Source organism: Clytia hemisphaerica, unplaced genomic scaffold, assembly GCF_902728285.1.
Source record: "Clytia hemisphaerica strain Z4C2 unplaced genomic scaffold, Clytia hemisphaerica genome assembly, whole genome shotgun sequence".
In the NCBI taxonomy this organism is placed as follows: Eukaryota; Metazoa; Cnidaria; class Hydrozoa; order Leptothecata; family Clytiidae; genus Clytia; species Clytia hemisphaerica.
The window spans coordinates 1936978-1950702 of NW_027103855.1; the positions used below are offsets into that span (position 1 = coordinate 1936978).

The window sequence follows — 13725 nt, forward strand, 5'->3', positions numbered from 1 at the left end:
TTCTCCTTCTTCTCTTCTTTCCTTTTTTTTCACAAAGAACTTAGCATGGGGTCTAACCATAAGTATTTTAGAATACAAGAAATGCATCAGTTTTGCAATTGCAAAGATTTAATACCCTCATTTTTCGCCTTTTTTCGACTTTTTCGAAAGCAATGTTTTAGCATTTAGCTTTTGATGTAAATTTTGATCTAGGTGACCAAATTTGACAAACAACCCCTCAAAATCTAAGTTTATCCTTCCTCTTTCCAATGCAAAAGAATTGATTCTTTAACAGTTTATAGAACTCGAGAAAATTCACTTCAAAGAGGGGGACTTTTTTCTGGGAGACCCGGTACTTTTCTTAATATTTTTTTTCCCTTGCAATATTTGTTGTTGTTGATTATTACTTTTAATGCGACCATCTTGGTCAGAAAAACGGTCAATTACTGGCTTGAATATTTTCAAAAAATGGGGAATATTGTTGCTTTTGCAATCTGTTTCTTTTTTCTTTTTTTACATTTTAAATCGTTAAATTTCGTTCAACTAGAGGAAACATCTTGGCATACTCATTTAAGGATGAGTGATTTTTCCATCTTTATTTCTACAATCCTTCAAGAAATATTTGAGACAAAGGGGACTTCCCGGTGTAATTTTGAACACCACAATTGATTTTTGAGCGCCTTAAACTACAGTTGGAAAGTAGAGTTTTAACTCTGAGGTTTAACATGAGACTTACGACTTAGGACCTTAGGATCTCAGGATTTAAAAGCTCAAATTTGCTCGAATGAGGCTTGGAATATAGCCTAGAAGCCACCAAACCCCTCTAAAATCGAAATATTCAATGGAAGAAAGTGGAAGTGCTAAAATAGCAATTCTCGCCCGAACTTTAAATTCTGAAAAACGTTAAAATACACTAAAATCTCAATATATTTCGAGGGAGATTGTAGTTTATTTCATGAGCATCTTTCATGGTACGTGTATGGCATTTGACAGAAAAAAACGACCAATTCTCCCGCTTAAAACCAAGCCAAAAAAACTTTAGAGATCTTTTTTATTCAGATACTTAAAAGAACCCAACGAGTAGATTATAGCTTCCGAATTCTACGATGTGGCTATCATTTGATATATAGAATAGAACTGTGACTTGGAAATAGCAATAGTGGTTCTACTCATGTTCATGAGTGTGTTATTTCAAAGCATGTGCCTGAATAAAATGAAAATGAAGAATTTTATTATTACTGCTGAATATTTAGGGTGTCTCTCAACATGTTTGGAAACTAAACTGAATGTTATCTCTCCTAATAGATTTTGCAGAGATTGTGCGATTTATGTCTGACGGCTGATGGCAAGCGTAATCGAAAGCATGAACAACGTCTGCTCAGAAATATGGGTGCCCATAATGTGGTGTTGGACTTGCTTGGAATACCCTATGAAAAGGTACCTTTTGATTTGTTTCGTGTTTGAAAAACATTCTATAGCTTTAGTTAGTAGCCATGTTTTAAAAGTTTCTTTTATGATGTTTTTAAAAGCTAGTATCGTTCGTGTGAACTTCAAGTTAACCCTTACTCCTAGGTGGGTAATAAAGAGAGCCTCGCGCGTAGGGGTGTTTAATTGACTGGAAATGGACCGTCTCAAACTCTGTTAGATATTTCCTGGATATTATGTAAGTTTAACAGGAATACCTTATCTTTCTATCCTCTGAGTCTTCCTCCGTTCAAGAAATGGCCGTAAACACATTAAAAGGGGGAAACAAATTTTGGTGGGTGTGCTGATCCCCAACGCTTTATCACGTCAGTAGTGGTATTTTAAGCACCTCATCAACACTTTAGAAGAGGTCGGCAGAAAAAGATGGGTTCAATATCATGTTTATGTAGTAAACAAGCTTTTTAAGACACTGGTTCAATGGAACAAGAGCTAAAAAAATCATTATTGGTAATTCTCAATCAGAAATAATACTTAATATTTTTAAGGTATATATAACAAAATTTCTTATTGAATCACATAGAGCCCATATAGAAAAAGTTTTTAAAATAATGGGATATGAAAGGATAAGATCTTAATCCTGACCATATTTTGATGATAAAAAGACATTCCTAGAACTTTATATAATTTAGCAAGTAGTAAGTAGTCTAACTCTGTTAACTTTTGATATTTTTCTGAGGAAAATGAAAACCTAACTTTGTAAATTTCTGCACTTCTAAATCGCTTAGTGTCTGTAGATCTTGTTAGTTTTCGTGGAAAATTGTATTTTTCTATGTTTTCTATGGATAACCTAAGAAGCATTCAGCTTACCTACCCCGGTAAGCCTTAAATTAACCGATGTCCGTCCGTTCGTTCGTTTCGTGTCCGTCTGTTCTGTACCAGTTTTTTCTCAGGATTGGATCATTAGTTTTTTTCTGATTTTTGGCACAATGATGCAAAATGGCAATGCCCAAAATGTGACGGAGCCCGATTTTGGAAAATAATTTTTTTCCGGCCGAAAATGCCGGAAAAATGCCGGAAAAACCGATTTTTTGGCATTTTCTCGAGATTTTATCATTAGTTTTTTCTGATTTTTTGCACAAAGATGTGTATTAACAATGCCTAAAACATGGCCGAGTCCGATTTTTGAGAAAAAAAATTTTCCGGCCGGAAATCCGGAAATTGTTTTTCTCGTTTTTCTGGATTTTCATTGGACTTTTTCCATATAGTTGGTTGTTTTTTCATTCAAAAACATTATTAATAGCAATGCCCACCATCAAGCATGTTTCAATTTTCAAAAAAATTGATTTTTTGAAGCCGGAACTTTTTCTAAAAATCGCCGGAACAGCCCATTTTTCTCCGGACTGAGATTTTTGATTTCTTCATTAGTTTTTTCTGATTTTTTGCACAAAGATGTGTATTAACAATGCCCTAAAACATGGCCGAGTCCGATTTTTGAGAAAATTTTTTTTCCGGCGCGAAATGCCGGAAATATGCCGGAAATCTTCCGTTTTTCTTCTGGATTTTCATTGGACTTTTTTTCCATTATAGTTGGTTGTTTTTTCATTCCAAAACATTATTAATAGCAATGCCCACCATCAAGCATGTTTCAATTTTCAATAAAATTGATTTTTTGAAAAGCCGGAACAGTGCCGTAGCAACTGGGGGGGGGGGCAATAATTTTTTTACATAATTGTCTTTTTTGTCTTTTATGTGCATGTTTTGAGTGTATTTTTAAGCAATCTAGAGCTCAATTTTCAAAATTTCCCCCCTCGGGCCAAACCATGGTTGGCCCTCGCGGTGTCACTAAACTTCAGCCCCCCTAATATGAAAATCCTTCCTACGGCACTGCGGAACTATTTTAAAAGTCGCCGGAACAACTTATTTTCGTCGGAAAAACGGTATTTCTTGAATTTCTCGAGCTGTACTTTATATATTTTTATGAAATTTTCCACACTGATGCAATATGACAATACCTAAAATGTGATGGAGCCCGATTTTCGAAAAACATTTTTTTCCGGCCGAAAATGCTGGAAATATGCCGGAAAAACCGGTTTTTTGACTTTTTCTCGAATTTTCATTTTTAGTTTTTTCTGATTTTTTGCAGAAAGATGCGTATTCGCAAAGCTCAAAAAATGGCCGAGTTCGATTTTTGAGAAAAAAACATTATTGATAACAATGCTCACCATCAAGCATGATTCAATTGTCAATAAAACTGATTTTTGCGACCTGAACTTCCTATTTATTTTTTCCCTACAACCCTTCCCACTCCCCCCATCAACAATCAATGATGAATTTATTGCGCTGTGTATTTTCGCTAAACGCTATAATTTCTGACTGATTTTTTTCATTTTTCTTTTCGCATTGCTATCTAACTTTCATCATCAGTTAGGTCCATTCAGCATGTTGCTTGTTTTCCTTTGGAATACAAGCCTCTCAGGTTGTTACACAAAATTCGATGCTTAAAGTTATTGAAATTGAAACTTGATCTTTTGCTTTTTTATTGATAGATATACATTTATAGAAAATAAGTTTAACACAAAATAGTTTACAATATCCATCATCAAAGCCAAAATAATGAAGCTCGTCAGAAGTCAATCCCTCGAAGTCACCAGCTTTGTAGCCTCCGACTAGCCATTGATTTTTGAAGTGTATATTCGCAAGGCGCGCTATATCTTCGACCATGAGTCATAATTGGTAGGCTGAACCGTCTCATTTCTAAAGAATGACGACTGCTGTTCCTTGAAAGAGTTGCCGAGTGAGCAGCCTTAAGTTTGGATGTACGTGTCCGAATCAAAACTATAGTACTGTTTAGGCCGGAATAGAAATACCACGGAACTGCCATCCAGATATGTATGTATGCCATTGTTTTTTTCATGTTCCGGTGATACAAGAAAATAACCGGCTAAAATACAGTTCTTCAAGATAATTGGTGTATACGCGAGTACCATTGCTATTGAAATATAGCATATTGTTTTTGTGGCCCTACGATTGTAGTTGACCTCCATTTTGTGGGCGGACACTTTACGTATACATTTTGCACGCTTATTGACAAAACGTAATAAACGCATGTTGATTAAAAGCATGATGACAAGAAATAAGGTGAGACACACTGAAAGAATGATCAATAAAATGGGTATAAAACCTTCGTCGAATTTAATCAAAAATGCGTAACTACATACGTTGGATACCAGGGCGGCCGTCATACACGCCACGACGTAGATTTTAAACGAATGTTTTACGTGGAATCGTTTTTGTAAGTTACTTTTACAGATCTTCAGATAACGATCTATTCCCATTCCCAAAGCCATCAGGACGGTGAATGTGTCTAATACTCCTCCAATGATATCAGCTGGAATGATCACGTGATAATATTCTTCTTCATTTAAGTTATATGATAACAACAAGAGCGGAAAATCAAGAAACGCTACACTCAAGTCTGTAATGCTGATTAAAATGACGAATCGATAGGTCGGTTTTCTCAACATTTTTGATTTGTATAAATGGAAGAGTAATGTCGTGCTTGAAGCCACGATAAAAGTGAACAACACCAAATATACGGTCATTAATATTTTGCCATTCAAAGTGTTTATATTGGCAACCTCTGATAAAATAATGTTTCGCTCGAACATCCTTTGTAAGTTTCTGCAATGTTTGGCTTTCCAGACAGAGTAGGTCCCACTGACTGATATACTATCTCCCTTCAAGACCTTTTCTTTTATTTGATGTTGTTGATTTTGATTGCCGTGTTGGAGCAGTGAATAAGACAATAAAAGATTTCTTTTGCTTTTTTTTTTTTTTTTTTTTTTTTTGTTATTTTAGTTATAGTTGTCAGACATCTGCTACATATCTTTTGGATTTGTTTTTCTATTCTTCTTCTTCTTCTTCACTTTTCTTCTTCCCTCACACTGTCGTCTTTCTTTCTCTCAGAATTTCTTTGTTGGTGCATACTATAAGTTTTTATCCTTCACGAGACTTCATTGGGTTACTATTCCCTATCTATAAGCAATAGAAAGTTAAGAAAACTGTTAAGAACCATCGGGTTAGAACCACTGAAGTTTGTATAAACCTCGATACAATTTCTCACTATCACTGCAGTTCCCACAAACTCAACCTGACTTCAATAAATATATAATTGAACCTAGCGCACTCGCTGCTTCGATTCCTCTCAACACTTCTATATCTTCGATCAATTATCGTGGATATAACTTAGTGTCGTGTGTAGACATATGTCATTATTAAGAACCTTCCAGGTTTTAACGTTCTTACAAAATAACCATCTCATTTTTTGGTTTTAACATTCATCATATTTACTCGTTTTTTTCTCTAATTTTCTATTCTGCCATGTGGTTGGTTTGAATTTCTTGGATTTATTTTCCTGTTTTAGTAACAAACTTAAACACAGAAAACCCGATTTTTTTCCTTTTTTTTTATTTGACCTCTTAAAATCACGAGTTTTTCTTTTTTCTTAAAACAAAGTATAACAAGGTTATATTTTAGAGGCTTGCTCTCTAGTCGAACTTTCCTAAAAATGTTAAGAAAAGCTTCCCTTTTAATGTTTGCCAGAAGAGCTTAACCCTAGTTACAAACACTGTCACTGTATCCTGTCACTGAGAAATAAAAAAGTTTCCTAACAAGAAATTTCAATTATTGCATCTGAAAAGTAGATGAGGATAATGGAGTCATTTGTATCACTTGGTCGCTTATTGGGTCTCTCAATAAATTGTCCCTAGATCGTCTGCATCCAAAATTCAGGATGTAGCGCATGCGCACTGTGTCAACTAAATTGTTGTGTACAACAAAAAATTATTCAATTTTGGTATTCACCGCGACAAGACTCTAAAATTTATGTTATAACTTATATACTTCATTTTGTATGTCTGAATTAACTTTTTAGAAATTTTTATAATTTTGATTCTGGATTTCAATTTTGTCTAGCCCCTACTCCAATCGACGTTGCTTATCGCGGGCCGGCAAATTCAGAAAAGAAAAACAACAAGCTCCCCACACTTTCTTTACCGTGTGTTTAATCCCAGGAAAATATCACCAGTGAAAATTTGATTACTTGTTTCTTCACCGCGAATATTATTTCGATCAGAATGATAAACTAAGACAGTTAAAACTAACTATTGTTCCCCAACTATTTCGCAATCACATTGTGAATTTTTTTGGATTGCTCTTCCTTAATCGTTTTGTTATTTCCTTTATATATACTACTTATAAAAAACCTGGAAAGAACTTCAGGGAAGTTTTTATCGTACTTCCTACAAGGAAATCCAAGCCGACCCCTTCCCATCTTCTGGATTGGAAATTTCCCTGAAAGGTGTTATGATAAAAGGTTCCCTTTGGAATAAGGGGGGGGGGGGTGGTTTAGAATTTCTACTTTTTTTTTAGAATACTATTTTTGGAATTTCAAAGTGGAAATTTGCCCAATTTAAATCTATCCCACTTTTAAAAGGCAATGTTAGAATGGTATGTGATCATTTAGGGTACACGCATCCCCTCGAATATGTTTTGATTTATGGGATGCAAATCGTGTATAAGATTCCCGTCCGATAGTTACCCCAAATTTGGGGGTAAACTCTGCTACACGTTTTTTTTTCCTCATAAGAATAAACTATATAAGAAAATAAGGCTTCGATAGCCAAAATGTTAAGAACAGATTAAGAACATTAACATATTAATATAACACTTTAGAATATTTTTGTGTACTGAAAAATACCATATTTCTTAGGAAAATGGTAAAAAATAACCACAAAAGGGTCCTAATAAGAGCATGCTAAGAATATTTTTAGGTTAAGAACATGTTAAGAACATCTGAAGGCTTCAAAAATTTTGGATGTTCTTATAAAAAAACGTGTAGTGATAATTGTCAAAACACTTCTGAACTTGAAAAGCGCGAAAATTTTTGGGATCGATATTTTCCAAGTTAGGTAAGGGTTGGGTGTGACAGGCCCTCGTGTTTTACACTAAGATATTTTGAATTAATTATCAAAATCTGTTTTCATAGCAACACCTTTCCGGACAATCTATGGAGTATTCTCAATTCTCAGAATGAAAATTGAGGGCGAGGACGGGGTTTTTTACGAATTTTCTAGTTGATCAAGGCTTACAATAATACAAAACAACAACCCTCATTATGAGAACAGGGGTTAAAAAGATCGTTAAAAGGGATCATCCAGAGGTTTTTTCTTTTGATAACGTTTGATATCGCATTCTGATAAAAACAATCTTGTTTGATAATGAAAAATCCTAATGAAACCTAATGATTTAAAATCTCTCCATTTTTATAACCGTTTTCGTCATTAATCTTTGGATTAAAGCATATCCAACTAATAAAGCTTGCATTGGACCATTCCATTTTATATCTGTACAGGAGGTGAATGAACATTTCCAGAGGGTATTCCGAGAAAATTATCCAGGGGGTGCTTTTTCATTTTTCCAAGGGGAAAAAATTATTCTTAAATTTCCAGGGGGTAAAAGACTGATTTTAGTTCGTCCAAGGGTTTTTTTGCAAATTTTGCCATACTCCAGGGGGTATCCACAAATTTTCAATGTTGTTTTTTTTCGTCCACGCCCTTGTATGTTTTTTTAATGGAACAGCCCAATCCAATATTTGCATTTCTGCTCTCAAATTGAAGATATATGAATTACAACGAGTCATTTAAATTTCAAAATATTTCTAAAAACAAATCGAAGCGAACAATTAATTTCGTTGTTCTTTACTCTGTCGAAATCGTTCGTTGATTTTCGCTTTCTGTTTTTCCTGGAAAGTGATCCTTGTATTCTTGTGACTTCTGAGCAACATGATGTAAAGTTTGTATGCATAAATCAATGAGAAATGTAAGAAATTCATGGTTAGTATAGAAGCCCACATGATGACATCACGTGTTTTAGCGCTTTTCTGTGTAAAGTAAATGGCGGATAAAGCTGCCAGTAAAAGCACTGAGGTGAAAGATGAATAAATAACATGAGTAGTTTCCTTGAAATGTGATGGTAGGTGTCGAGCCCTGACGGCTTGTATGCCATTGGCTAGAACTAGAAGTAAAACGTAAACCATTTGGATGATGATATGATTGTTTTTAGTGCAAGTGAGTTCTTGAATGTTTTCGGCGTCATTGCGAATGGTTTTAGGCTTGGGAACACCATTGTAGAATGTTAAAGCTAGCAATAATATACAGATTAGTAGCGATGTACCGACGATAAGCCACTCCAGAAATCTGATTGCCAACTTTTGTTTCCTAGAATGCCTTGTATTCGAATGAAAAATGATATGCAGCTTTTGCGTTTTGGCTAGATTGACAGAGATAGTTGCTGTGAAACAAATGCCAACGATGATTGGTTTTGAAATGCATTTCAAGTGCGTAGGTTCTTCAAGAAACAGATAAGGTGGTATAGTTGCCAGTAGGAAGTGTCCGACAAGCTGTACAACCGTCATTGATCGATTCGCTGCTTTAGCGATTGGCGTCTCACGTAATTTGACGAAAACGAAGCCAACAAAAACGATTAGGAATGCAATGATTGAAGAAATAGCTGTTATGGAAATCATCACCGGATCCCTCAGTTCTAAATATACTTTGGTGTACGGATCAAAACAAAGAGTTCGAGCATCGTTCGAAATCAAATTTACTGGGCACTTTTTGCAATCTGTATTTCCTTTGTCAGGTTTAAACATATTTTGAGGACACTTCCCACAATGCGTACCGTAGCTTCTCTCCCATCTCCCATCATCGTAATACCCGTGACGTAATTCTTCTCCCTGGTTACAATGTGGAATGGTTAAATTACAGAACGGACGAGACTCTTCAATAATTTTGGTTGGATTAAACATATCAGATACTCGCCATTCTTCAGCTGTCTTATCTTTTAAAGCGTATACGGCTTTCCAAGCGCTCAACAAGCCTACTACAGTGGATTCTTGTTCTAATAGTTTGTCGGCAAGTCTCGATCGGGTACTGTTTGCGATATTCAACCATTGTTCTTGAGTAACCCGATCTCCCGGTTTGTATCCAGGGATGAGAAACCTCAAAAAATTTCTATACGATTCATCAATATAGTCTATGACGACTAGAATCCCTTGCTCTCCATTCACAACCTGCTCTCTAAATTTTGTGATCCGCTCGAAAATGTCCTCCAACGCTAAATATCCTGGAACATTCTGGAACCTCTCATAATTATCTTTGTTGCTTAGCAACTCATCTTCGGTCATATTGCGTGTGTATGGCGTTATAAAGAAATCATTTTCAAGAAATTCAAAACGGCGAAACCAATGAGATCTATGAATTTTATTGAAAGCCTTTCGCGACGAATAGACGACAAGAAATCGCAATCTAGGGTCTTCTTTGATTTTGGCCATTGTTGTATTTCCATTACTGATGTTTCGGTAATCAAATAAAATCTCCTTATAGCATTGATCTCGTACGTCATTTGCGTCTATATTAGCCAAATGACAAAAACCAGATTCTAGACGCTCGTTACAAGGTTTACGTATGAGGTCGGTATCATTTTCAAACTCTTTGGCGAATAGAATTCCAGCATAAGTGATTCCTAACTCTCTAGCTGTCCGATGGTTGATCTCCTCCTGGTTCTCTTCTCCTAGACTAGAAGCATGGCTGTAGATATTGTATATTTTTTCTCTCAACTGAGACGGATACATTTCGCGGAACGTTACTGAGATGAAAGGAACTGATTCGTTGATAATAAGACAGCTTAAAATCTTTGTCATCTCAAAAGATAGATAAGCGAATATGATGCTTTTTTCTTCTCTCTTAAAAATGGTTTTCGGGTTTTCATATCCACAATGTCCTGTTAAGTTTACTTCCTTACGATCAAAATAATAAAGCGCAATTTCAGTGAGATATTCGTAGGAGTTTTGAACATCTATTAAACATGTTTTGTTTATAAAGCGCTTGTCTTTGGTGAAGCTGATAGCATTGAGTCTTGTATCTTCACAAAGAAACCTATCAGATTGCGAACAATTACTCATGGTTAATAGACCAAGCATTGTATCATATTTGGACTGAACGAATGAGTATTTCACCAAGAAGTATACGCTTATAAAACAGCACAAATATACTTGAAAATTCATCTTCAAAGAGCGTTTGTAGCCGTTCTTTTCTCACAAACCGTCCCGATTAAAAGATCTCCTTTTTCTAATTTGAAGGCTTAAAAACGTGTAATATTCTACTTTTTATTTGTAGCACTCATTAGGAACCTGGCTTGAGATTTCAAAATTCTTTAGTTAGTATTGTCAAGTTTGTATTGTGAAGTGTCCCTGTGATGTACTGGGTCTTCAATAAAAATGAGACTATTTAAAAAGTGGTTTGAATGGTTGTTAATTTACAAATTCGTTATGACAAGGAACTTCCATAAAATAGAAGGTTGGCCGTAAGAATACATTGTTTAAAAGACGAACGGTTCGACAGGTTTTCTTAGAAAATTTGTGGATAAAGAAACAGAAAGTCACCGGCTATGGTGATTAAAACTTTTCAAAATTTGCATTGAACCCAACGGAATATAATGAGGAACTCCGAAATACAGAAAATATCATTTACCCAGTGAAGATTGCCATCCTTAAATTACGCCTCCTTTTTCTTTACTTAATCTTTAATAAAGGTATATTCTCATTGAAATTGAGAAATTTGGCATATTGCTATTAAATGCAAGGGATTTCGTACAAGAAAAATGGTGCTACTCCATAGTGTGCACCCCCCCCCCCAGAATAGTGGGGGGGTTTTGCTGATTTGGGTCGAAAATTTTCAGGTGGGATTTGGGGTTTTCCAGGTTTTAGGTGGGAGAAACAAGTTAAGGTGGGAGTTAATTTCTTTAGGTGGGACTTTGGGTGTTTTGGAAAAAGTTAAAGTAAAATTTCTTATTTTCAGATTTTATGATTTTATGATATATTTTTTTTATATATTTCATAAATATATATAATAGATAATAGATTTCTAATCAACTGATGAATGCGTAAGCAAGAAACTTTAAAAGTATTGAAAAGAAATACAACGTTTCTTAATCTTTATGTATATAATAGACATATTAATATATCATGGCTGGAACCCCCCCCCTGGCCTGAGGGGGGGGGCTAAAAGGTCGAACAGCGATTGGTACCTAATTTTGGCCTGTGGCTAGGGGGGACTAACCATGTTAGGGGTCACCTAAATTTTTTCAGATTGATCTGCCTGGGGGCTAGATTCTATGTTTGGTGATTTTTTTCTGAACTTGCTTTTCATCATAAGCAGCCTACCAGACCATATGTTGGCACTTTCTCATCTTATATTTTATTGGGCTGTGGACGACAAGGTTTTTGGGATTTTTTTTTCACTTGGAAATCCTGAGAAATTTGAAAAAGGTTTCGGAAAATCCAGGATTTTTCCTCATTATTTAGTCATATGTATTGGAAAATCCATAAAATTTGCTCTATTTTCTTGCCAAGTTTCGGAAAATCCAAGATTTTCCTGTAAAAAATCTTGAATGTTACGGAAATCCTGAAGTTTTTCAAAAGTAAATTGTTACGAAAAATCCATGTTGTTCACATGGGGTTAACGGACTATAACTTGAACCGCCCATTCTAAGCAATGCTCAAAAACTGAAAATTTGGTATCTAATATATTATCTGTAAAAATTCTTTAATTATGTTGCATTACTTAGATAAAAAATCTGTCTGGCAAGGGATTTGCACCCTGACTTACAAAACCTTGATAATCTGACATGAACCTTCAATACATAGCTTATTTCCTATTTCTTAGTAGGGCATTTATTCTATTTAGCAATAAGCTAAACTAACTATTGTATTTGTTTGATTGTCTGAATGAAAAGGATTTTCGAAAAAATTTGATGTGCCATTGGCTTAGGGGTCACCTAAAATATTTGGCAACCAGGGGTTACCTAAATCTTAGGGGTCACCTGAATTCTTAGGGGGCACCTAAAACCTGCTGCCAAGCCATGTATATTTTGGATTTAGCACAGGTTAAATTGCGGTTTAACTTTTCAACTGAGTCAACTTTGCTAATAGCCATGTGACGTCGTGTTCAAAATGGCCATCACATCTCCCTGTTCAAGTCGACGCTCTAACTGAAAGCTGACATGATAAAATATTTTAAACCTCCCTCCCTCCCTCCCTGCAGTTATGGTTGTAGGCGATCCTCACTTATTTATACTAATATTGTAGTTATCGGGACAAATTTTCCCCAAAACTTCTTATTCGAGGATTAGCCATAATTTCATGCCAAACTTATATCTAACGAATCACACTTACTTCTAAGCCGTCTGACTACTTGATTGGTTTCTACCCCTAATGTAGGTCATAGGCAAATGGAAAGTTAAACATATGTAATATATTGCATCTTCATATTACGGTAAAGAAATTTTGTTTTGTTCCTCAAATTAGTATATTTTTTTTGTTTTTAGCTGGGATCTGGGAGTCTGGGCTGAAGGTGGGAATTTTAGGATAAGGTGGGACCTGAATTTTCAGGTGGGACCTGGAACCCCCTTGCACACTATGTACTCTAATTCGTGCCCTTAACGAAAGTCCATTTGAACGGTTCTTTGCTTCCATGTGTAAACCATGTCGCCGTAATTGAGAGTAATTCCATGAGACTGGTTTCCACATACTTTAGAAGAAACAAAGTGCACACTTAAAGCAAATAGAGGTTAAGTTTAATCCCTCATCAGCCTTGCTAATTAATTGATTAAAAATTTACCGTTAGCAACAAATGCTATCTAATTAATGATTACTCTGATTGTCGGGGGATTTTTCTTCGCTTTAATTATAGAAATCATCATCGTGTAAGCATCAACGTAGGAGTGTCATACTTTTGTCATGGTTGAAACTTTCGTCTTAAAAATGTTGTTAATTTCCCCAGTTTGTTGTGATTTATTTTGCCAGAATATCTGACTCATAAAAACATTCTCAGATTTCATCTTAACATGTATCCTGTAGTCCTTTTTTTCGATGTTGATAACGTAAATTCTTATGTTTATATTATTACGTCATCATTATTATCATCAGTATTCGCTCTCCTTCCCTCGTCGTTTATTATGTAAATCACGACCAGAAAATTTCGAAAATTCCATAACTGCCATAAATGATGGAATTATTTATGTTTGATCAATGTAAGCTTTAAAGTAGTCTTCACATCGAGAGCAGAGGAGTATATAACGCTTAACGAACTCTCTTCGTCATTTTTCATGATAAGCAGTGCTGTTGTATTTAGCAATAATCTTTCTATCGTTGAATGGTTAACGTTTTGATGATATAGCCAAATATTTATATAGAAACTATTA

At 35.2% G+C, this 13725-nt stretch overlaps 1 protein-coding gene across 3 annotated transcripts in view; it reads left to right on the forward strand.

Annotated features, from left to right (window-relative positions):
- Positions 1–13725, forward strand: part of LOC136808260 (inositol 1,4,5-trisphosphate-gated calcium channel ITPR1-like) — a 64520-nt gene that overhangs the window by 21585 nt on the left and 29210 nt on the right. For all 3 annotated transcript variants that reach the window (XM_067064803.1, XM_067064802.1, XM_067064804.1), the window contains exon 27: positions 1285–1416. In XM_067064803.1, coding sequence (XP_066920904.1) covers positions 1285–1416 — 132 coding nt within the window. The remainder of the gene's footprint in view (positions 1–1284; positions 1417–13725) is intronic.